General features: G+C 40.8%; 1 protein-coding gene across 1 annotated transcript in view; it reads right to left on the bottom strand.

Moving 5' to 3' along the window:
• The window catches only part of Aco1 (aconitase 1), a 51647-nt gene that overhangs the window by 12878 nt on the left and 12899 nt on the right, over positions 1-25870 (bottom strand). Inside the window, exons 2-14 of the mRNA XM_070008503.1 lie at positions 18129-18247; positions 16962-17130; positions 15886-16023; positions 11188-11257; positions 10878-11061; positions 10052-10191; positions 7624-7795; positions 5501-5601; positions 4541-4657; positions 3480-3639; positions 2245-2380; positions 1339-1423; positions 471-627 (exon numbers count right to left, since the gene is read on the bottom strand). Coding sequence (XP_069864604.1) covers positions 471-627; positions 1339-1423; positions 2245-2380; positions 3480-3639; positions 4541-4657; positions 5501-5601; positions 7624-7795; positions 10052-10191; positions 10878-11061; positions 11188-11257; positions 15886-16023; positions 16962-17130; positions 18129-18225 — 1726 coding nt within the window. The 5' untranslated portion in view covers positions 18226-18247. The remainder of the gene's footprint in view (positions 1-470; positions 628-1338; positions 1424-2244; positions 2381-3479; positions 3640-4540; positions 4658-5500; positions 5602-7623; positions 7796-10051; positions 10192-10877; positions 11062-11187; positions 11258-15885; positions 16024-16961; positions 17131-18128; positions 18248-25870) is intronic.

Raw genomic sequence — 25870 nt, 5'->3', positions numbered from 1 at the left:
AAATTACGAACATAGAATCCACAAATAATAAAGATTAACCATTATATGAACTGCTACACTATAGATTTCTAAGGGAGACTGCTTAAAATGAATTCAAGGCCGTAAAGCAGCAAAAATGGGAGGGGGTGAGAGACAAAGTATCACTTCTCCTGAATTTGAGAGGCTGAAATATCTGGAGTGTGTAGACACAAAGTATATATGAGAACAATGTCTATCACTAGAGTCCCATGGGAGAGGGAAGGGATGAACTTCAGAAGAAACCAGAATAGCCAATCCTACTACTTTCCCCATTTGCCTCCTCTCACCCCCCTCTCCCACACCATATTATTTACTTCAGATAATTCTCCTCTGTCTTTATCTGTGGAGATTTGACACATCACTTTTCACTAACAAAAACAGCAATTTACTTCATTTTTTTTTCTTTTGGAGTTCACTGCAAAAGAATTACAATCACAAAACCAAAAACTTACCTAATGGCTCTTTCTCAAAGTCAATTCTGACAGTTCCAGCTATTGCATATGCTATTACTAAGGGAGGAGATGCTAAATAATTGGCCCGGGTATTAGGGTGGACGCGACCTTCAAAATTTCTGTTTCCAGATAGTACTCCCACAGCTACGAGGTCTCCCTTAAGAGAAAAATCAAGTCACAAAGAGATTGTTTTAGACCTCTCATCACAGACCATTTTCATCAGCTCTCCTATCACGGGACCTCTTGTTCCGCCAGCTGCCCTTTCACCTGGTCCTCTTCTGCAGACAGTAGATTTCTTAGAGCAAAAGTAACAGAGTAATATTAAGTGATTTCTGCTCATGAGAAAAGACCAGGGAGGTGAGAATGGAGTGTCCTAGCCATGGCTGCCTGGCTGAAGAACTGGTGGGAAAGTGCAGATACAGGGATAAATAAGGAAGCCAAGTGACGCACACACATTCCACAGTAGCTTCAAGGCTATAGAACTTTGTGACATGAATGCAGCCAACACACGGAGACTTGCTTGACTCTTAACCAAATGTCACATAATCAGGAGCAAACAATTCCTGAGTTACTGGAGTCAAAACCAGCAAGAATTAAGCTCACTTGAGTGTCAGGCACCCTCACCATCAGAATTCCTGTAACTCTATAAAACAGACACTCTTGCCATCTCCAATGGACGGGTGTGCAAAATGAGGCACAAAGAGAGTAAGTCTTTAAGATTATGTAATTTTAGCACTAAAGACAATATTCTTAATATTTTTAATCTCACCCTGTTTCCATGGACTGTTTTGAAATACCAGCATTTTTTGGTCATCTATCACATGAAAAGTAACAACATCTCTGAAGACCCGGGCTCCTCTGTACTTACCTGAGTGATGGCGTCTACCACGGGTTCAGGTAAGGGCCCGCTGTTGCCTATGCAGGTCATGCAGCCGTAGCCTACCACATCAAACCTAGACATGGAAAGAGAATCACGTTCAAGGAGTTGCTCTGCCATTAAGCCATCCAGGAGGCTGTGGGACACAGAGAGCCGTAAAGCCAAGACAGCGATATTCCCATCTGTAGAGCATTTTCATATATTGTATCAAAGAAGAATCTAACTCATATTTTTAAAACTCATAACAAAGAGTTGAATGATCTGGAGGTCCTGAGGCTTGAACTCAGAGTCTAGCTACTGTCCCTGAGCTTCCTTTTGCTCAAGGCCAGCACTCTACCATTTGGGCCATGGTGCTACTTCGGAGGGGTTAACTGAAGATAAGAGTCTTGTGGACTTTGCTGCCCGGGCTGGCTTAGAACTGTGACCCTCAGATCTCAGCCTCCTGAATAGCTAGCTGTGAGCCAGCAGTGCCTGGAAAATAAATGTCTAAACTAGAAATAACAGCTAACCGGAGAAACTATTTGGCAATGAATACCCAACTTGACTGAATGTTGTTAGCCATGGTAAATAATTATTTTCATATCAAAAGATATACCTCTCTGTGGCAGAGCCACCAAGCAGCTCCTGGCACACTCCAGGGCACGTGAGAAAAGGGTGTAGACTACTGGGGCACAGGGTCCTGAAAGCAGAGCACAGGCTTGGCCCTTAGAGGGCACCCTTGTCCCATGAACAGCCAGCACAACTGTACAGCAGGGCCCTGAGTAGTTGGAGTGGCAGGTTGAAGTCCATCCACCATCTGCTGAAGACTATGTAACCAGACAGTATCCGATAAGCCCACAGCTGCTCTGCTCGGTGATACATGAGCAATAAAAAACAACAAAAACAAGAATGCCTCACCCAAGCTGAGACAGATAAGGCATGACTCCACTCTCTCTCAGGTAGTAGGTGACCACACCACTTCCCGGGGACAGGCTGGTTTTGATGTATGGCTTCACATTCAGGCCAGCATCCACAGCTTTCTTTGCCAGCAACCCTGTGAAACAGAGAAGAGAGATACTCTGCATGAACACCTGCTCTAGGTGTCCAGGGGACCTCAGGAAAGAGCCAGATTTTTCTGCCTAACAGCAGTCCAAAGTTCCTGGCCCAGGGACATATACATGTATTCAGTAAACTCAAGGCCAGTCACAGAAATGAAGAAAGGGATGTGCTTACTTTTATGTTTCTGTTTAAGAGATAAACCCCAAACATTTAGTAATAAATTACAAACGAATTTCGAATTTTTTGGAGGAAAAGTTATCTTTCTAATTATGTTCCATGTGGATGGAGATGAGAACTGGAGGACTATATTGTGTATTGGCTGGCATGGAATAAAACTGGTTACAAGTGAAAAATCTAGATACAGGTATTTTTTAAGTGTAACATCACCAGTTCCTGGGACTTTGAACTTTGGACAAATTCAGAGACTGTTACTAGAGAATTGGATGCTGATGGCAAAGGGACAAGAGCTACTGAAGCTTGTGATGTGGCCTAAGAAAACTGGTCTGGTGGCTGCAGAGAAGGAAAGCTCAAGTGGCAACCAATGAACTCTTCAAAAAGAAAGTTCCCCTGTTCACCCTGATGTGTGCACACAACGAATCAGTATCTGGAAACTAAAGCAATCTTGTGTGAGTGACCTCCTGCAAGTGCATATTAACTGCTCCACCCGAATTGTGTGAAGGGTCAGGTGCACTGAGCCTTATCAACCCATGCCCTCTGCCCTGGCTCAGATGCAACCGCCAATCCACCAAGATGGTACAGAATTCCACTGGTCAGGAGATTTTTCAGAGAACAAAGTCTATGACACAACAGAAGGCATTCTTTTTTTATTTTAATTTTCTAACATTTGGTACAGATTCTAGGCAGCAGAAATTCAGCTTTCCTCTACGTATCTTTGGTGATAATGCTAAAGAAAAAGCCTATTATGTGTCTATATTATAAATGTTTATATTATAAGTCTATATTATGAATCCTATCTTAAATACTTTGCTTTGGATACTATTTCTGCATCCAGAAAGGAAAGGCCCTACATGTACAACACAGTGACCAGATGGGTCCCTATCTCAGATCCACAGGATGAACATACACTCACTCACCTGCTCCTAACATCACAGATGGGTTACTTGTGTTTGTGCAGCTTGTAATGGCAGCGATTACCACAGAGCCATGAGCAAGGGTGAATTCACTGTTATTGTAGACAAATGTCTGTTGGGCATGATGATGTTCTGGAGAAACTTGGAATCCTTTAAATCCTTGCTATAGGTAGAAAAAAGTACATATTATATACAGGAAGAGAAAGATAAGACATAAAGATAGGAAGCAAAAACATATATGGTCAAAAGTTTTTACTTTGGTAGGAGGAGGAATATTTCGGTAATGGTAATTTTTTTTTTGTCATAGGGTACAATGCTAGTGTCCAAGAGTGAGTCCCTTTCATTACAATTTTCTTGAAACAGGCTGCCACTATATAGCTCCCACTGGAGATGAACCCACAATCCCTCTGCCTCAGTCTCCTGAGTACTGGGATTACAAGTCATGGCACATCTTGATCATTTATTTTTATTTGGAAAATATTCAACTGAAAGTCTGTGTATAGACATTCCATTGGGTATTCTGACACACGTCCTATGTGCCACAGTATAATTCAGTAAGGGAATTTGTACATGTAAATAAGGTACCAACAACATAATTTAAAGCAAGTGATATCCCATCAAAGGTGGTCAGACCAAGTGCCCTGAAATTCTGAGAGCGGCAAAGAAGACTTTGTTAGGAGATGTCAGGCTGTGTTGCAGAGCTGGTATCTGTACTAAGTCTGAAGGATGTCACAGAATAGCACACCAGATGATGGAGAAGAAACATGGTGGCCATGTAGGAAAAGGCTGACATTAGCCATGATAGGCAGTCCTGAGTGGGTAAGCAACATGGTGAGCCATGTGAAAAGCAGACATACATAAAAAGGAAGGTTCAGTTGTGTTTACACAAAGGCACATGGCTCTAAGGAAGCTGCCTTGCTAGCAAGTAGTGAAGGAATCACTAAGGATTTTAGAATGAACAAGACTTGCCCTCAGTAGCAGGCTCCAGGAGGATTCCTCGTGGAGTGGGGTAAAAGCCTGGGCAGGAAGGAAACTGGACGTGTGGCCAAGTCCAGAGGCCCTACCTTGGCTCCAAGGCAGCTTTCAAAGTCCTTTTTCATGTCAGACACAGCGACTTTGTCCTGAGGCCTTTTGGGTCCACTGCAGCAAGGTACCACTGTTTTCAAATCTAACTCCACAACCTGTAAATCCGAGCCAAAAGGGATTGCGGAATTCACGTTACAGGTACAAAAGCAGCAGCACAAGCCAGGCTAGAGAAACCAACCATTGCAATGAAATGTAACATAAGCCAATAAACAAAATCATCACACTCTAAAACAAAGAAGCCCCAGACTCCTTTTAAGACCCGAGCTATTCATTTCCCAAGATCAAGCTGGGCACTTAAGCAAGACTGGCAGGACTTCTTGATGCCTCTTAGAGGTCAGAGTAGATGCTGCAGCAGCTATGCAGTATTTTCATTCACCCCACGCTGTGAAGCAGTTTGTAATACATAGTTTTCATTGCTCCCATTAGGTTGAGGTGGGTTTTCTACTGATACAGTACATAAACCAACACACTTCAAAAGTGATCTGGTAGGACATGCTAGTAAGTCACTGGTGCCAGGAACTAGGCTTTAGTTTCATCACACACTTCCTTCTCTCAATAAAACATAAAAATAAGGATTCCAAGTCTGGCTTACCCTCCAACCTTGGCTATCAAAACACATAGGTTCAGTTTGCAACCCAAGAAATAAAGGCAAATAGAAGGATAGATGGAATCAACTGATGCGTTCATACCTTTGCTTCTTTTCAGGACTACATCAATGACAAACTTAAGCCTGTGAATAGCTCTAGTTCCTCTGCCCTGCAGGAGGTGTCAATCAGTAGTTGAAATATTTCTTACGTTTTCCTTATCCTTTTCATATTTCATCCTTGTGACTCATTTCTCACAAGTGCACTGCACTCTCCACCCCAGAAAACAGACACCTGTAAGTGCAACCTTGGGAAAGAAGAAACGTGTTTGGTAGAAGACGTTATATCTCATACCTGAGCAAAGTCTGGGTCTTGCGAGGAGTCACAGAAATCACGAAACATTCCTACAGCTTGAAGATACTTTTTAATGTACTTCACTTTGTTTTCATCCCGACCTAAATAGTATAAAGAGTGGAAAGTGACATGTTAGTATTTCCTGGTGACAGATCTTAAAACTGTCTATCAGCAGTTATGAAAGGAATATGCATTTCACACATACACTCAGCAACAGCTGATTGTGTGACCTCTGATTGATGCTGTCTGCATTTGGATGGAGCCGTGAATGACCTGCTGTTCCTCACGAAGTAGCTATATCTTCTGGAAGGAATTCTGGGTCTACATGTAGGCTCCCCTCTTCTTTTTGGTTTCTAACCCTTGATTAGGAGGAACCTAAGTCTGAGACAGTTTGTCAAAGTGCACCTCCGCATCTGCCTTCAGCTGGTCATGAAGACTTGGCGTACGACATTCCTTCTGAAACAATCACCCCACTGACTCCCAGCCCAACACCCCTCCTCCCAGCCCCTGACTAGTGATCACTTCCTGTGTGCCTGGTACTAGGTGCTAAATGCTTTATGTGAAGTATTTCATTCTTTTATCACATCCTATGAGAAAAGCACTATTATTGTCTTTACAAATCAGGAAACTTTCTCACAGTACACAGCCAATAAATAGCTGAACCAGGATCCAAACCTCAGTCGGTCTCCAAAGTCCAAAGTGCAGTATGACCAGAAATATGACTCTGAACTCTGATATTTAATGCTTATCAAGATCCTGATATTGAAGATAATAATGCTCCCAAAGTATGCCCAGTAGACCTGCTTCTTTGACAGTTAAGCTGGCCAAAAGTTGGATCCAACCATCTGCCAGAATGCTTGTGTGTTTCAAATGAGTTACCAAGGTCACTGGCTTTCATTATGGAGCCAAAAAACAGAGCGAGGAGCTTCATTATTAACACACTGAACATAACCTACTGTTAAGTCCACTGCTGATCGCATGCTATGCTTCCTTTCCAGGAAGATGAACAGGAGAGAGTTCTCCTAGGGTTGAATAGGAAAGGTTCTCACTTTATCAAAGTGTTCCTCTCAATTTAATAGATGTGGTGAGTTTATTACTCAATTAGTAAGAACTCGGGTGACATTTCCAGTTCTTTTAGAAATGAACTTGACTTCTGGAAGCATTCTGTAACCTTTCTCCTTTTCCCAGCTGCCATTCTGCCTTCCTGTTCTTTAGGCTGTTGCCCTCAACTATTAATTCTGTCTTGGTTCTTTTTTTTTTTTTTTTTAACTTCTATATCCTTTTCACTTCTAATTCTTTGCGGGGAACAAAGGCATAGGAATTCCAATGTGGTTAGACTTAAGAAAAGCTTTCTTAAAAATAAACTTTTTCATCACAATCATTACTAGTTCCAGAGGAATTTCCTCCTGCTAGCAGAAGAGCTGAGATTGATTGGAGTTTGTAAAAGCCTCATGAAAACCTACCCATGCCTGGTTCAAACCCCACTTCCCTCATCCATCTGTTCAAGTCTCCGCCCAGGGATTCTCTGCTGGCCTTCCCATACAGAAAACTACTTTTGTCATTAGCACATTTTTCTGTTTTCATTTCTCAACAAGTTTATACAAAGTTAAAACTGTAAGGACATAAAATGTCTTCCAGGGAAGATTTTCATTTGTTTTAGAACAACCAGAGTCAGGCCTTTGCAGGCTGGATCTTGATTTTGCTATTTACTAACCTTGGATAATAACTTGTGTTTTTCTGATCTCAGTTTTCTCTCCTATTGGATTGCTTAATCAGTCTACTCTGCCTTCACACATCTGTGTGATGATGATGATGAGAGTAAATACATGCCCAGTATCTGGTATACCAGCTACTTCAGATAATAATCATCATTACTGAGATCACTGGTTTCATAGTTAAAAACTAGGAGTTGAAATCCAGCATCCAGGCTTCTGGGGCACCAAGCTCTTTCTAGTGGCTATACCACCTGTATAGACTCTTCAATCCCAACAATATATTTTGGGTCCAAAAGCAGGACAAAATATGTAACTTTGACCAGAGCACAGGAATATAGTGGGGCTTGGATTCTCTGTATTCAATGAGATTTTCAGCAGAAGCCCTCTGCCTCCCCGAGCCTCACTTACCTGTCTGCACCAGGTACTTGATACTAACTTCATCAACTGGGAAAAAAGCAGCAGTGGCTCCGTATTCTGGACACATATTAGCAATTGTAGCTCGGTCAGCAATGGACAACTGAGCTACTCCTGGGCCAAAGAACTCCACGAATTTGCCCACAACCCCAACCTGGCGGAGGTGCTGAGCAGCAAAAACAACAGAGAAGTTTGAAACTTGATGGCTCACGTTGAAACACAACTATCCTCTTGCACAAACAATAAGTTAGCCCAACATGCTTCAGATTACTTTTAAAAAATACTTTAAAAAGTGTCATCTAAGTAACACGGCATTGTGGGTGACCCCAGGGACAGCAAAGGACATCACTGGGGAAGTTGGGGAGTGGTGAGGAGTGCCATAGGCTAAGGTTGTAGTTTTAGGGAATGTGCTGTGAATAGGTAAGATGTTAACACTTGTGGGCTGGGAGAAAAGTAACAGGGATTAGGTACCATCTTTCTCCCGACTCTCCTGTATAATTACGTCAACATACTTCTTAAGAAAAAGTAAGTCCCCAAATCACACACCCTCTAATAAGACAGAAGTGCCTAGACGTGCTAAAATTAGGTTCTTTCAAACTAAATAAATCTAAATCAATTGTTATGTAATCATAATAATTAATAATAAGAAAATGACTTATATGTAAAGGTAATGATAAGCAAGCTTCATGTTACAGGTACATGTCAATGCAACAGGCCGTCAGCCAGGGGTGAGGCCCATGACTGACTTAGCGGTGCATGAGCCAGTTTCACAGACTGGAAAAAGCGCTTTTTGTTATGCGAATGTTTCCAAATTTTGTGGCACACTCTATCTGAAACACAGCACGGCCAGGCATGGTGGCTGAAGGCTGTACTCCTAGCCATTTGGGAGGCAGAGGTCAAGAGATCATGATTTGAGGCTGGCCTGGACACAAAACTGTAAGATTCTATCTCATTGGGTACATGGTGTGTGTGTGTGTGTAATCCTAACTATGGAGCAAAGCACAAGTGCTGGGTGCCCTGGCATGCATCTGTCATCCCAGCAGTGTGGGGAAGTGAAAGTAGGAAGACTTCAGGCCAGGCCAGTCTGGGTACAAAGAAGGTCTACCTCAAAAATAATTAGCACAGGGGCTGGGAAGGTGGCTCAGTGGTAGAGTGCTTGCCTTGCATGCCTGAGGCCCTGGGTTCAATTCCTCAGTACCACATAAACAAAAAGAAAAAAGCCGGAAGTGGCTCTGTGGCTCAAGTGGTAGAGCGCTAGCCTTGAGCTGAAGAGCTGAGGGACAGTGCCCAGGCCCAGAGTTCAGGCCCCACGACCAGACCCCCATCCAAAAAAATTAGCACAAATAGGGCTAGAAGGTGAGCTCAAGTGGTAGAGCACCTGTCTCATAATCACAAAGCTCTGAGTTCACTCTTTAAAAAATGTAAAGAAAAAGAATATACAGATATTTACTATAAGTATGGTCTTCAAATAAATCCAATTCTTCATTCCAAGAGAAATTCTCTTGGATTTTTATGATGTACTTTTTCCAAAAAATTTTCCAAGATGCAACTTTTGGGGGTGGGTGGTTAAAGCATCTAAGTCATTAAAAAAGGATGGTTTCTTATAAAAGCTTAAGCTATAAATCTTAATATTTTCCAACTTGGGAAAATGTTGTTATAATACTATAATTTGCAATACAGAAGAAAAATTTAAAAGTCAAACAACACTCATGAAACTAATTTACTATTTGCACATATAAAGAACCATGTGGGAAAAATATATCAAAAGTATAATCAGCCAGGTTCCAGTGGTTCATGCCTGTAATCCTAGCTACTCAGGAGGCTGAGATCTGAGGACTGCGGTTTGAAGCCAGCTCAGGCAGAAAAGTCCTAATGAGATTATTATCGCCAATTAACCACTCAAAAACCCAAAGTGGCACTGTGGCTCAAGTGGTGGAGTGCTAGCCTTAAACACAAACAGGCTCAGGGACAGTGCCTAGTCCTTGAGTTCAAGCCCCACAACCGCCCCCCCCCCAAAAAAACCAAACCATAACCATTTGTATGGGAGTCTCTCAACCTCACTACAGTGATTGTGGGAAGGTGGCTTCAGCCATAAACAATGTATATTACTTCTTTAAAAATAGATTCCAAAATATGATAAAAATCTTATCATCTGCCAAATCTAAGTGGTAGGCATATAAACATCATCTTAATTTACGCATAGTTTCACTCTGTCACAATTTTAAAAAATTAAGCAAAAGGAAAATGAACACTAAAGGAAAATGAAACATAATTATCAAAAAGGAAAATGAACATAATTATAAAAACTTATCCCTTTAAAATTATGAGTGTATTATTTCCCAGGATTTCCACAGCACACAGAAATCCAGACTCCACCTGTCACAGGTTTTCCAAGACCAGAGAAGAGGCAGCATGTCCTTACCTTGGTAATGGTGAGCACGATGTCAGTAGATGTCACCAGAGGGTGGGGTTTCCCTGCCAGCCGATAGCCAATCACCTGAGGAAGCACCATGCTGATGGGCTGGCCCAGCATGACTGCTTCTGCTTCAATTCCTCCCACTCCTGCAAGGGAACAGCGTGGACAAAACAACTCACTATACCCTCATCTAAGAATTCAACAAATCCAGTTACAATGTTTAGAGTTTTCTATAGGGAACAGTTATTTTTTTCTCTCTGTCTCTCTACGAAAATTTTAACAAGTGTTTTTCCAAAGTGTTCTCCTCACCCTGACAGCTGTAACCCTCCGGGCTACACTGGAGAGTGAGGTTCAAGAGTCCATGGTTAGCCGGGTGCCAGTGGCTCCTAGCTATTTAGGAGGCTGAGATTTGAGGACTGCAGTTCAAAGCCAGGCTGGGTAGAAAAATCTGTGAAACTCCATTTCTAATTAACCAGCAAAAAAGCTAGACTGGAAGTGTGACTCCAGCAGTATTCTGCCATCTGGGAACAAGAAAGCCAAGTAAGAACATGAGGCCCTGAGTCTAAACCGTAGAACTGGTATAAAAAAAAATAAATCATCCTCTATTTTTAAATATCCCATATGAATTTCATTTACACAAAGTGCCCCTAACCCCTCATTTCAGTTTAGTTTTCCAATTATAAATTGTGTGCTTTTCCAGGCACTGTAAGTATAGGAGGAAGTGAGAAACTGCGGATAAAAACACTCCTTCGATACTTGTGGTCATATAAATTCATGCCACTGAGATTTGATGTGACTTGGAATACTCTAGAACACTCTTGAGAACACTCACCCCAACCAAGAATGCCCAGGCCATCAATCATGGTAGTGTGTGAATCTGTGCCCACAAGGCTATCTGGGTAATAATATCCATCCTGGTCAAATACCACTCTTGCCAAATACTCCAGATTCACTTGGTGGATGATTCCTGAGCCAGGGGGAATAATCCTCATGTTGTGAAAGGCCTGGGAACCCCACTAGGATTGAACAAGGAGAGAACACCATGAACACCTGCCACACTTCTACCAGACCATCTCCTACACACCCCTCCCTCATACCCCACAACCAGGAGACCGAACTGTAAAACCAAACCGGGCCCATACCTTCAGAAACTCAAATCGCTCTCTATTTCTTTCAAATTCCAGGTCTTGATTCTTCTGTAAACTGTCTGTTCTGTTAGAAAGAAAAAGTAACTGTAGGAATTTCAAAGCTGAAGAAGTTAACAGTTAAATTTAGCGAGTAATGAATAAACGCCAATTGCAGCTGTATTCTGCCCCTTGCAGGATGGTATAGTAAATTTCACTATTACAATCTAGAGAAGGAGTGTCAAATTTAGAAATTTATACAAATTTATCTGGCTCTTCCCTACAATGTCCTCAAGCATGGTCGCACTGAGTGATGTTAAAATTAATAGTGAAGTCTGACTTCAAGAAACAAATTCAAGACGTTTATACAACAGTGGCGGCAGAGACATTTAGGGAACACTTGTTTTTGCACCCTTTTCCCTCCAAGACCTTGCCACTCCTCTGAGCTGAACCACGTGTGGGCTGGCATGCACGTGCTCCCTTGTTTGTGTGGCTGTAACTGGCCATTCCAAGAACTTCAGTCACTTTCAGGATGATTTTCTGCTCTCTCTGGGTGGCTGCACTTTGCAGCTATATTAAAATTACACGTTCATGAATCTCTTCTTCTAATCTAACTAGCTTCATGAACAAATACTAGTTTACCTCCCTCCCAGTTAGAGGGACAGTGTTCTGTCTCAGTGCTCAAGTGTACAGTGTCATATGACTGCATTATATGGGTCTGAAACCAAAGGATGAATGAAACATTCAGAGACTTCATATTTGAAAAAGAGATACTCTGTATTTTATATTTTGTTACAAGTACTGATTTTTATAAACTTACTAAACAGTATCATGCTGCTGCATATTTTCAAGTACATGATGAACAGTGAGGACTGAAAAGTTGTCACCTAAAGCAGCTTCTGAGCTAAAATTTTGCATCTGGGTGCACCTTCATAAAGATGTCATTTGCAGATTTTTTTTGGGGGGGGGTCCGGTCATGGACCTGAACTCTGGGCTTGGGCGCTGTCCCTCAGCTCTTCAGCTCAAGGCTAGTGCTCTACCACTTGAGCCACAGCAACACTTCCGGCTTTTTTTTTCTGCTTATGTGGTGCTGAGGAATCGAACCCAGGGCCTCATGCATGCAAGGCAAGCGCTCTACCACTGAGCCACCTTCCCAGCCCCATTTGCAGATTTTTGAAGTTATTTTACAGTAGACAATTTTAGGCTCCAAAGATCTTATGAAAGCTTCGGATGTAGCTCAGGGTATGAAGCACTTCCCTAGCATGCTGAGGCCCTGGGTTCAATCCCCGGGAGCGGAAAAGGGAGAAAAAAAAGATGATGTAGACCAGAGCAAAGTAAAGGGTTGAAGTTCATTTGTGTCAATGTTCACAGATTTCTCTGGACCATTGGGTTGTATATGGTCATTCATGGTCATCCTCTGCACTGTTGTCAGATGCTTAACTGTTTAGAATGAAGTCTAACTTCAGGCTGAACTCTCTCAGGCTTAAACTCAGGCTAAGTGTAAATGATATTTGTAAAGTTTGAATAAAATCCTGTTCACTCATATTTGGGTTCAGTATGAAGAAAAGAAATTTTATGTTTAAAATTGAAATTGTTCACTTTATGATAAATAATTGATTCTAACAACAAAAAAACCCCAATAAATACTGATCCACAGTAGGCTTGTTAAAGGGTCTGACAAAGCCCAAACCAAAACGAGAAGGGATCTCCAGCCATTATTTCTACTTCTGGGTAAGATTCTTGCTATCATCTTTTCTGCTGTACTTTGAGCACTTCAGGACTAAGTTGCTGTCCTTTTGTTCCCTTTCCTCCAGCAGCAGGAGGCTGTTAGGTGGAAGGCAAATGCCGGCCCCAGGAAATGCTGGAGACATTAGCCTGACAAAAGCAACATATTCATGGGAGGATGAGCAGGCAGAAATGTCCAAGTTATAGTACTTCTAGGTAAAAACCTATTTACTATGAAAATAAAACATCTGTTACGCTCAGCTTTGTCAATTCATTTAGTTCTAATTACTGGAATGAATAAACAGACCTAGAGTTCAGAGTTCTTCCTAAATTATTTCCATCTTGTGAATTTTAAGCAAGATCCCTGCATGTGAATGACCTCACAGACAAACAGAAAAATTGTTTGCTAATTATATGATTTGAATTCACATATGGACACTGTTCACAGTTTCTGAGAATCACACTAAATGGTGCTCTAGAAATTCATAAATCATATTTTAAAAAAAGACAGTTTTCACATCCATGATGTCTTGTCAGAAATTCTTGCTAGGAGGATGTACTTCCAAGGTAATTATGTAAAATGTTACAACAAAATATACAATAGCTATATCCTAACTTCCCAAAACACAACATTAAGCCAATATTATTCAAAGTAGGCCAAGTTGCTTAGAAAGAATGGAAAAAGGCATCATTCTACCACCCTTTCCCTTTCCCTCTGGAAGAGCTATAAGAGCAAAAATAAGGAACAAGATCAGGAGGTCAAATTGCAAAACCGAAACACAAGAAAAGAGAACAAAATACCATCAATGAAAACAATTCTAACTGTCCTCTCCAATTATATATATATATATATATATATATATATATGTTTACTAGATTTAGATATCTATTTTTTGTGTTTCTCTTTTCTCTCTTTGGTATTGCAGTATGAACCTAGGCCTTACACTTGTTAGTGTGGCACTCTACCACTCAACTCATACATCCAGTCCTGCTTTTTGCTGGTTATTTTGGAGATGGAGCTTATTGAATTTTTTTTGCCTAGGGTGTTCTCAAACAATGATCCTTCAGATATTAGCCCCTTGAGTAGCTGGAATCAGCAGCTGGCTTAGATTTGGGTATTAAGACTAGGAGGTCATCCTCTGGATTTTGTAGTTTTCATAATGCAATGTTCACAGTGTAAATGGGAAAGACATAAAAAATGAAAACCAGAGTGCTGGAAGTCAAGATCTAAAGGGGGGAAAGTCAAGGTAAACTAACTGATAATGCAGATGCACTAATAACCATAAATACTTCAACTTCTAAGCCAAGAGGTCTTAGAAATTACACTTCTGTCTCCACTAGTCTTTTGACTTTCTAGCCAGGCAAAATGAAGGTAAGTCATCAATGAGCCTCTCCAAGATGAAGCTGGCCCTGTGTTGTAGGGCCACTCCTATCATTTCTGGAGGGGACTTTAGGAAACATACTTAACTGTCAAATACAGTATCATTTTATGCCTTCAATGTTTCATTTTGAAATGAAACTTTAAACTGAGCCCCTGTGATTTAAAGGTGTGAAGGCAGATTGCTAAGGTTGCAAAGGAAAAAGACAGTTGGCAAGAATTCAGTCTCTTTGCCCAAGAATTGTCAATTCAGAGAACAAAGTACATTTCTAAATTTATCTGGATAAATATTGTAATATTAAATGGAAAAATGATCACTTCCTAAATGTCCTTTGAGTCTTTCTGGAACCCAACCAAATCTCCAGGGTAGTTTTATTTCCCTTTGACTGGTTTATTTCATATGACTTAAAAATTATGAAGTAATACCTTGTTAGTGTAAAAATAAACAAAGACCAGTTACAATTCCAGTAATGATTGCTTTAGTACTTCTTTCTCATCTTTTAATTCCCATATATCTTTTGTCTAGTTGAGATTTCTACACCTACAATTTAGGACCTGGCTCACTGAGTTATCATGAGCTTGTTCCAAGAATAATAAAACACTTTATAAACATAATGGAACAATTACCTAATAATTTCTAGGATGTACCACAATTTAACAAACCATTCATCTTTCTTTGGCATTTGGACTGCTCCTGGGCTTTCATTTGTACGGAATACTTTAGTGGACATTATTGGCTATGAGCATTATTGGCTTCTTCTGGATTTCAGATGTTGATTAAAGGCAAGCTTGGAAGTGGAAATTCTAGAACAGAGAATATAAAATCTCCAGAATACTATTACAAGAGGATTTAATATACAGTGCTGTTAGTTAAGTGTGGAGGACAGGAGCAGAGAGGAGAGGCTATCTTAGACAACAGAATAAACAGAAGTGGAGAGAAACCTCCAAGACCCACAAAACAGCTAGATACAAGACAACTACTTGGGATTAAAAAGAGGAATAAAGTGCCAGGTGTACACCTGAACAGGTCATGCCTGTAATCTCAGCTATTCAGGAGGCAGAGATCAGAAGGATCATAGCCCAGGCTGGCTTCTACAAAATGGAGAGACCCAATCCCTTAAAAATAACCAAAGCAAAAAGGCTTGACAGGCATGTCTCAAATGGGAGAGGATTCACCTAACAATTAACCCTGAATTCAGTCTCCACTACTACCAAAGCCAAATGAAAACAAACAAAACAAGAAAAAAACAATTTAAAAAAGCTCCAGTGGATGAAAACAATCCAAATTTAACTCAGTTAAATACATACTTATATTGACAAACTCATGGCAGAATTTAATGTATTGTCTGTTTCACTTAAACTTTATACAAATGCAGGCTGCTCTTAACCAAAGTAAATACACATACAAAAAAATAAATCTTTAAAGAGTCCACTCTCCACAAAAGAAATTCACTGCCAAGTCTACATTCAGTTTGAATATTCCTGACAATACCTTTTAAAGATTTTCTTCTAAGTAAACACATTTCGAAAAGAAAAGGCCAAAGACAAAACCAACTTCTACCTCAAGATTTTTCACAAAACAGAACACTCAAGAACTCATAATCCTGCCTCACCTTCTGTTGAAATCAACCTGGATGGAATGATCAATCACAAGGTCAGCGGGACACACAGGGTTGATTTTCTCTGGGTCTCCTCCCAGCTTCTTCACAGCATCACGCATAGCGGCAAAGTCAACCACAGCTGGAACACCCCTAGGGGAAGAAAGGATTAAACAGCCTTAACTGTGGGTAATTGGATTTTACACTTTTGCTACCATTGACAGTGCTGACAAGGGGCTGTTCATCAGAGAAGGTAACAGTGGGTGACTTAGAAAGGTGGAAGTTTCTAAGCATATTTCTCTGAGCAGAAATCTCATAAGTAGTATGTGCTATGACTGATGGACTCTTGACATGCAGCTATAAAACTAGGCCACAACTATGGACTGGTAGAGAAACTGTAGGAAGGCTGACATGTTCCCTTGGAAACTTTTTTTCTTTTTTTTTGCCATAATTGCTTCCCATTTATAAAAGAGGGGGGTAGTCAAAGGCCTCGAGAAGATAGAACACACCTTCAATTTCACACCAAACTTAAGGAATGGATCTAATTCAGAAAAGTAGGCTGTGAGACATATTTAAGTCAAGTAAATTGCTGCTTTTGTTACCTAAAAAATCAGTAATTTTCCTTTAGAAAAAAAATTTGGTTTCTGGAACATTATTATTATTATTTTTAACCTGTCCTGGGGTTTGAACTCAGGGCCTGAGCACTGTCCCTGAGCTTCTTTTTGGTTAAGGCTACCACTTAAGCCACAGTGCTACTTCTAGCTTTTTTAGTTTATGTGGTACTGAGGAATCAAACCCAGGGCTTCATGTATGATAGAGAGGCACTCTACCACTAAGCCACATTCCCAGCTGAGGTAACATCTTTTTTTTTTTTTTTTTTTTTTAATGGGAGGGTTATGTATGTCACAGAAAAGAGGCCATGGTGGGAAGTGAGCATTTCTAGAAATGGGAGGAAACAATCCCAGTTTACTCTTGTGGATGTAGGAAGAGCCACCTTTTTCTTTCAAAAGTGTCTAAATACTAGGTGACAATTTACAGTCATTGAAAGGCTGACAAGAGGGGAAGAGGAAGAGAAGTGACATTAGGCTCACGTAAAGTCCTGCAGGATCACACGGGCAGGCTTAAATGGCACTTCTATGTTCTTGTGCTGCATGACATTCCAATTGAGAATATTTTCAACGTCATTTTTCTTCACTAAAAACTCATCGCAGTTCCGAACAGCTGCTTCCAGAAGAACTCTGATAGAAAATGGTAAGCGTCCTAGGAATAAAGGGAAAGCATTAGAAAATAACCTGAAATGAAATCGTAAGGCACCTTAAGAGCTCTCTTTGAACTCAATCTGTACATAAACTTGATATGAAGCATCAGATTATTCTACTAACAGGGAAAAGGACAAAGTAACTGACAGTTTAAGCAAACCAAAATATCCTAGTTTATTTTTCATTTTAAATGGTTGCCTTGCCTTGGGTTGCAATAACATGAAGTTTTCCTTAACTCACCACATCTCACTATCAGTTAGTTATCAAGTAATATATACATTTATATATGCACAGAACCTATTCCTTATTAAAACTAAAGCTCCAAAACTGAGAAAATAACCCATTTACAATTATTGTAACTGAACTTCCAGTATATCTGCAGACATCTTTCAAAGGAAGATCCTAAATATCACAACATGGTCACCTGCAGCTGAAATTTCTAAGATAGCATTATAGTAATTAAAGAAAATTAATTTTGTTTATTTGCAAAACAGAAGTTTGATCTTGGTATAGGAAAATTACCAATAGTATTTGGAAAAGGCAACAAAGGTAGCATAAACAAGGAGTCTGGGATAAAAACGACTTTGGTTCTTGTTTCCTTCTGCACCTCAAATAATTTGTTACCTGAGCTGTGTCAGTAGCTCTCCCTGAGACTCTGCTTCCTAATCCTTAAGTTTTATAAACATGATCTTATATGGAATTTACAGAGCATGGATTGGTAAGTTCATATAAATACTGTGTTACATGTATATAATATAAAAAATACTAAAAAAAGTCATCAATATAAGTGTGTGTGTGTGTATGTGTGTGTGTGTGTGTGTGTGTGTGTGTGTGTCTGCATACACATACCAGTATGCTTAATCCAAGAACATTTTCCCATTCATTTGCTATCTCCCTCTACCAACTCTCCTAGAGGGTAAAATGTTACAAAGCTTAATCATTAAGCTAGTAATATTCAAACTACTAAAACAGAACAATTACATGAGAGTATGTACCTACCATATCTTGAATCCTCCAATTTATTCAAATTGAAGAATTTCTTTTCTGGTTGTGCAGGATCTAGGGACTCAACAACGTGCACAAAGGGGTTCTTCATGATCACTGATGGTCACACTTCCCTGAAAAAGAAAGAACTTAATTTTTCCTTTGGAAGTTAGGCCCTATTTAACAATTATGGTACACATTCACTTAGAGAATCACTTATTTTCTTTTCAAAATGGGGGTGGGTAATACTTAATGAATATAAGAATAATATTCTTAGCAATGAAATGGGCTTCTGTAAAGCTACTGAGAAAGCCACATACAACTCCAACTTGTCTTATTTCTATAACTTCCCAGTATCCTTCTACTGCTAAGAGGCAGTGAATAGGGAAATGGAGGATGTTCCACACAGGAATCTGAATATATACATACACTGACATCTGATATGGACTTACCTGTTTAGCAGAAGGCAAGGTTCCATCACAGGTGACATCTCTCTCCTCTTTCTCTCTCCTTTTTTTGGTGCTGGGGCTTGACCTCAGGGCTTGGGAGTTGTCCCTGAGCTTTTTTTTTTTTCTGCTAAAGGTTAGCACGTTACCATTTGAGCCATAGCTCTACTTCTGGCTGTTTTCATGCTGAATTGGAGACAAAAGTATCATGGACTTCTTGCCCAAGATGGCCTCAAACTGTGATCCTTAGATCTCAGTCTCCTGAGTAGCTAGGATTGCAGGTATGAGCCACCAGCTCCTGGCTGGAAGTCTCACTTTTTTTATTGTGTATCCTTCAGTATTATTTATGTTTTTAACTGTGTACACATATAACTTTAAAAAATGATTTAAAATGGAAAACACATATGTTAAAACACCTCTGTCTGAGATCCAGTATGAGTTGGGTACCCCCTCTTCAAAAAGATGAAATCCCAAATGCCCCCAAATCTGAAACTTTTTGAGTGCCAGCATGATGCCACAAGTGGAAAATTTTACACCTGATATCAAGTGACAGTCACTGTGAAAGGTGTATTAATACCTTTAGGCCATGTGTATAAGGTTTTACACATGGAATGAATTTCATGTTGAGACTTTGGTATCATCCCCAAGGAGTCTCATGAATGTGTAAACATTCAAAAGTCATCTGAAACTTGAAATGCTTTTCATCCTAAGCTTCAATACAGGGTACCAAACCTGCATCAAGTAGTTTTGAGGCCAACCAGTTGGTTGAGAAGCAGCCTCTGTGTTCCTGGAGTTACCAGTGTAGCAAGTAACAGAACATGCTACAGATATTTGAGCCAGGCAGGAGAAGACAAACACACAGTATTTGTCTAGCACTCTGTCCTTGGAACATGTCATCTCCTCTTGTATTACATGGTATCTACAGCAGCTGCTTTTCAGCAGGAGAAAAAGGCAGGACTCATTCTGTACCAACTTCCTTCTCTAGGAATTGTGGAAAGTTAAGAGAGAAAGTCCCAGCCAGGCCAAACAGTTATAGTAGGGCATCAGTAATGTTTATAAAAGTATGTAACTTAGGCTGACTGTATTGGAAATACCTTCATGTCTTTCTTGTGAAAAACAGATTCTGAAGTGTTCCCTCCCCTCCATTTGATTTACAGAATCAGAACAGATGGAGAAAGGGGCAGGTGGTTTGAGCACAGAACCCTGGCTGGGGGCTGTGGAAAGCAAGATGAGAAACTCACACCCAGTTCAGTGGGACAGCACTCAGGATACAGGGGAGAGGAAGGGCTCAGCCTAACTTAGGGACAGAGAACCCTACATGAGAAGCAGGGTGCACAAGTAGGGTGCATTTAGTTCTTGAGGTGAAAGTGCATAGTAGATAAAGCCCACACAAATGCACAAAATTTGTTAAAATCTCCACTAACAGGACAGAAGGCAAAAACTATGCTGGTTCCTCTGAGTTTGAAAAATCTTTGGCTCAGAAAATGAGACTATAATTCCATTAAACAGGAATTCCGAACATAGGTATTACTTACAGAAGCCATACTGCTAGCCACTCTTTGGTTTGTCACCCATGCCAAGGTCCCAAATTCAACTTTCCTATCCCAAACAATAGCAACTCCCACTATAAAACTACTGATTCATTTGCCTGGATGAATGAGCCAACAGAAGAGCATCTCCAGAGAGTGCGGGAGATGTTTCAGACACTCAGGGGTCAGAAGAGGTGGTGGGAGCTCTAGGCAGGACTGAGCTAGATAAGTTGTCCATCATCTAGACAGTCTTACATTTCTGAATCGCCCCTACTTCTGGACCACATCCTAAAGGGAGGTGGGGAGCAGAAATCTGCTGAAATTCATTGTTTAAACCAGTAACTAGGGTGTACCCAGCTTTGCCATTCTTCAGTGACACCAAGTCTGATGATTTCCTTTCCCTGCAGCTCACAGATGCCCTGAACCTGCCACTGCCTTCACACAGATGCTTGCCACGCGTCTATGAAGTCAGCATCTTGGGAGCTGCCAATGTAGCTTTGAAAAAAACGTGGATGGGAAGAGCTCTGGTGTCTGACTCCTTGTGTCCTTAGGAACTATAATGGTCTAGAGTTTCATTATAGTCAGCAGGCAAATTCTACCTGCAGAAGTTAGGAGAGAGAAGAAGCAACTACTCAGTAAGCACACGCATGTGCCAAGCTGCCCGTGACATCTTTTCTAGTCCTGGCAACAGGTCCATGAACACAAGCTTATTATGATTCCCATCTTCTAGCTATGGAAGCTGCAACTCCAACAACAGAAAATCTTGCCCAAGGGCATATAACTGACTCTTTCTACTACCCCACTCCACCAGTGACTCCTGTTCTAAAGATGATGTTGGCTGTGGCCACTCACCTGCCCCTAAGCAGAAGATTAAGGTTTGAATGCTACAGGGATCCTCCAGCAACTATTCTAAGTCAGACATTGTCACGTCCGTCCCTTGCCAATCTTACTAAGCCAAAGGTCAGTAGAAAACAACAGCAGCCCTGTTACAGTAATTAAAACTGGTTTTGCTGGAAAGTTGGGAAAATAACCCCTACATGCAAGTCTGGCAAAGTCTGGTAGTTCTTTTCTGCCCCTGTCCTCCTCCCATGGTGTTCCGGACTCTTTCTCTGTTTCATCCAATCTTCACTACATAACAAAAGACAGAAATGAACCTGGAGAATAGACATGGATTTTAGGGGAAAGGGCTAGAGGTTATTTTTTTGTTTCCTTGTTGGAAAGGGAAATCAGCATGGACATTTCACAATATGTTCAGGAGCTATCATCTCTAATTCTTCATAGAATGAGATAATACATGGAGGCAAGAGTAAAAAAAAAAAAGGAGAAAAAAATGAAGAGGACAGACTTAAAAAAGAAAAGGGCAAGATATATTTTAAGCAGTGAAGTTGGAGCCATCATTCAGAACTTCTTCCTGGGTCCTTTCCACCTGCTGAAGTATATTCTCTCTGGCCACAAAATCAAGAAAGATGGCTGAAGACTAAGTATACAAAAGGACTGAAGAGACAGCTTACACCTGCACTGCACCTATATTCTGAAAGCCAAGAAAATTATTTCGTGGAACAGTTGGCATCAAAGCCAACTCGTCAGGAAATATCAGCTGGTGATTTACAAATCATGTTTTTCGGAGGTAGGTTTTGCACACAGGAGAGTGGGACTCATAGTGCAGTGTTTCAACAACCTCCATTCACAAAAGGAAATCATATTCTTTCGATTTGGGAGCTCTGTCTTCCACATACAGCCAGGGAGCAGGCCCTGGAGTAGGAGTACTTGGTAGACCTTCGGCTCAAAGGGTCATGGTTATGTTGGCTGTGGTATTGGGATTATCTCCTGGCAGGGTTAGGATGGAGCTGTGGACAACTGCCATGCCTGTGTCTTCTGAGTCGCAGCTGTCTCTCATGGCAGTGTGCTGGCAGTCTATGCCTGTGTTGTGATAAGAGGCTGCCCTTCTCCTAGGGTGAAAACAGTGGTGGCCATCCCAGCATCTCTACGGTGTGATCCAACAGGAAGCTGCAAGGCTTTCATGGACAAACCTCTGGGAGGGCCGTCTTTGGGGTCTCAGATGCCTTTAAGGGTGGCTTCTGCTGGCATCATGAGACACACGTTCCCCAGGGTGAACACAGAGGTGTCAGATCAGTGCCTCTGCTGTGTGCTACCTTGGAACATTCGCATCAAACCCCTATCACCTGAACGACTGCTGCTTCCAGTGTGGACGCTGACAGTGTAATTTCCCGGTGTTTTACTCTTATTTACAGGGTCCTGTCAGACACACTTCTTTCTTCTCAACCACTGCTTCTAAATTTTACTCAAAAGTTATGGTGAAGTGTCCAGTGAGCCCTTGGGCCATGCTCTGATGCCAGTCTCTCATAGTGACTCCCTCCCAGTTCGCTGCTGAGAAGCTGCACAATGCCTTTCCTCACTAAGCCTTCCCTACAAGGATGGTCTCTGCCCCACATAGCCTTGTGCTGGTGTTAAGGTTTGCTGGATGTGTGGGCTTTTCTCACAGCTAGAGTTGGTGGTCTGTTGGTAATGTAGGACCTTCTCATTTTGTCTTGTACTGCAATTTTCAATGGTCTCTTCCCTAACAGGGTAACTGTGGGGCAGCTCAGAGGTCTTGGCTGCTGCTTTTTCTTTTTCCCTCTGTACCTACCTCTGTGCTTCCCTGTGACCTCCTGCATGGTTTCTGGTACTTTTCTATTCTTTCCTCTCTTCAGAGTCTACTCTCTTCTGTGATATCAGATTCTTTCCCTTGTCTGAGTGAAAACAGTAGATGCTTCTAATCTGCTACTTTGCTCTGCCCTCTTACTACTTACTTCTTTGTTGTTGTTAGTGGTGGTCATGGGGCTTGAACTCTGAGCCTGGATGCTGTCCCTGAGCTCTTCAGCTCAAGGCAAAGTGCTCTACCACTTGAGCCACAGTGTCGGTTCTGGTTTTCCAGTGGTTAATTGGAGATTAGGAGTCTCATGGACTTTCCTTGCCTGGAATGGCTTTGAACCGTGATCCTCAGATCTCAGCCTCCTGAGTAGCTGGGATTACAGGCATGAGCCTCTGGCACCCAGCTACATTTAACCCAGCTCATAAATACCTCTAATCATATCTGTGAAATGAGAATTGGGGTCTGGGGATCTAGCTCAATGGTAGAGAACTTTCCAAGCATGCCTGGCATGCAGTAGCCCCTGAATTTGATCCCCATCAACTCAATAAAAAATACAAAAAAAGGTGCCCTATAGGGCTGGGAATGTGGCTTAGTAGTAGAGTACTTGCCTAGCATACATGATACCCTGGGTTCAATTCCTCAGTACTACATAAACAGAAACAGCCAGAAGTGGCACTGTGGCTCAAGTGGTAGAGTGCTTTCCATAAGCAAAAGAAGCTCAAGGACAGTGCCCAGGCCCTGAGTTCAAGGCTCCAGGACTGGCAAAAAAAAAAAAAAGGTGCTTTGTAATATTCTTTGAATGAAAGAGAGACTAGCTCATAAACTTCCTGGAACTATCAAATATTTAGGTCTTTCTTTAATGTCTGATATTTATTGAAAAGTAAATTTGTGACTAAAATTGTAGATAAAATCCACTGTGCTATCTCAGATCCCTCTCCTTATCCACTAACAGAATAAAATTGGTCTGAAGAGAATCCTGGAATGGCTCATATTTAGCTTTAGTCCCAGACTTTAATCAAGCCACAAATGCCAATCAAGCTGATTCTTCCTCTGACCCAGTCCCCAATTCCCTTTCCTCCTTCTCTTGTGCCAGGATACCAAACTAGCAACCTTCTTGGGTAGTGACAATTTAGAAAATACTCCATAAAGAAGGTTTTTACTAGCTATACATCAGACGAAGGCCTCATATCTAAAATATACTTAGAACTCAAAAAATCCCCCCCCCCAAAACCCCAAATCCTCAAAGAAACAGCAACCTCATCAATACATGGGCTAAAGACTTAAAGAGAGATTTCTCCAAAGAAGAAATAAGAATGGCCAACAGACACATGAAGAAATGCTCAACATCTCTGGCCATAAAAGAAATGCAAACCACTCACCCCAGTTAGAATGGCCATTATCAAGAAAACTAATAATAACATGCTGGCAGGGATGTGGCCATAAAGGAATGCTACTGCACTGTTGGTGGGAGTGTAAACTTGTTCCACTACTCTGGAAAGCAGTACGGAGGTTCCTCAAAAGACTAAACATAGAGCTTCCCTAGAACCCAGCAATCCTACGTCTGGGCATTTACCCAAATGATCACAAACCAGCCACCAGCAAAACCATGTTCACTGTAGCATTATTTACCATAGCTAAAATATGGAATCAACACCTCATTTGTAAGGAAATGGAAGGACTTGGAAAAAGTAAGCCAGACCCAAAGAAACACAGGCTGCATGCTTCCCTCATTTGTAATTAATAGAATATGTCCATAAATCTACATGTTAATCCAAAAAGACATACAGTTACACTTGGTTGGACATGGTTAATTAAATATTACTCTAAGCATTGCACAGTGAGAACATAGGAGGATATTCTTAGGCGAGGATCACAATAGCTCAATAGCTATGTGCATATGACCATATAAAATGGTACTTAACAAAATGAACTCCAAGAAATGGAAACAAGAGTTTTGTGGGGTTTTTTTTGTACCATTTGCAGTTATTTCTTTTTTCCTTTTTTTCCCTTTTGGTTTATTCCCTGTTGTCACTGTTTTTGATTTCTGTACTTTTTGTCTTGAGTATATGTTTATCTGATTTGGGGAAGGGAAGGGGAAACACAGAAATAGTGGAACAAAGGGTGAATCAATGCAACAGTGATACTTACTAGACACTATGTTGGAAATGAACTTCACACAACTTGAGGGAGACGGGAGGGGGGTTGGGGGGCATGGGAGAAAATGAGGGAGAGGATAACACTGTTCAAAAAGAAATCTACTCATTACCTAAGTTATGTAACTGTAACTCCTCTGTACATAACCTTTACAATAAAATTTAAATAAAAATGTATTGGAAAACATGAAAAAAATGTTCCACAAACAGATCCTCATTATATAGACAACACAAAACGCAAGTGAATTAAAGAAGAAAATAAAAGATCTCTGTAATAATACAGTTTAGATTTTTTTCTTACTATGAATTCTCAGGGTAGTTTTAAATTATTAGAACCGATTGTTTTGCAAATTTTTCTCAGTGAGTGGTAGATCACAAATATCTCATTGGGATAACCGTGATATTTTACATCACTTTAAAATAAAAATCTACTACATGAATAGATAAATGATTCATGGAAAGCTTTATCATTAAAATACTTAGGGTGTTTCAAAGTATTACCACTCAACGCTGCAAACCTTGCACACGTACATAGCTTTAAACTGTCCCCAATCAATTCTCTTAAATTCCTGGATTTCAATTATTAGCAGAAGGAGTTGGGTGAAAGGGTTCTGATGTCCTGTGTGACATACATTAAGGTGCTGGTAAAGTCTGAATGCATTTAATGACCCTTCTCTGAGCTGTGAATGGGGCTACCCCAACCAGGCAACATAACTTGTTCTTACATTTTTGTCAAGTTGAGAGATTAAAACCACCTATCTTGGCATTTCTTCAATAGCAAGTAAAGCTGAATAATTTCTTATTTGTCTTCTTAGATATCTGAATTTCTTCCTCTGTAAACTGCCTGACTGCCAAACAGGTCAAACTGAATGACACTAAGATGACCTCTAGTGACCAAATGTTCTCATTTCCAAGGAACATGACTAAAATATTAATGTGAATAAGACTTAGCTGTGTAACCCTGGCAGGGCTAGGA

This window comes from Dipodomys merriami, unplaced genomic scaffold (assembly GCF_024711535.1).
Source record: "Dipodomys merriami isolate MVZ:Mamm:240054 unplaced genomic scaffold, mDipMer1.0.p SCAF_11, whole genome shotgun sequence".
NCBI classification, from domain to species: domain Eukaryota; kingdom Metazoa; phylum Chordata; class Mammalia; order Rodentia; family Heteromyidae; genus Dipodomys; species Dipodomys merriami.
This window is presented reverse-complemented; position numbering and strand designations above follow the sequence as displayed.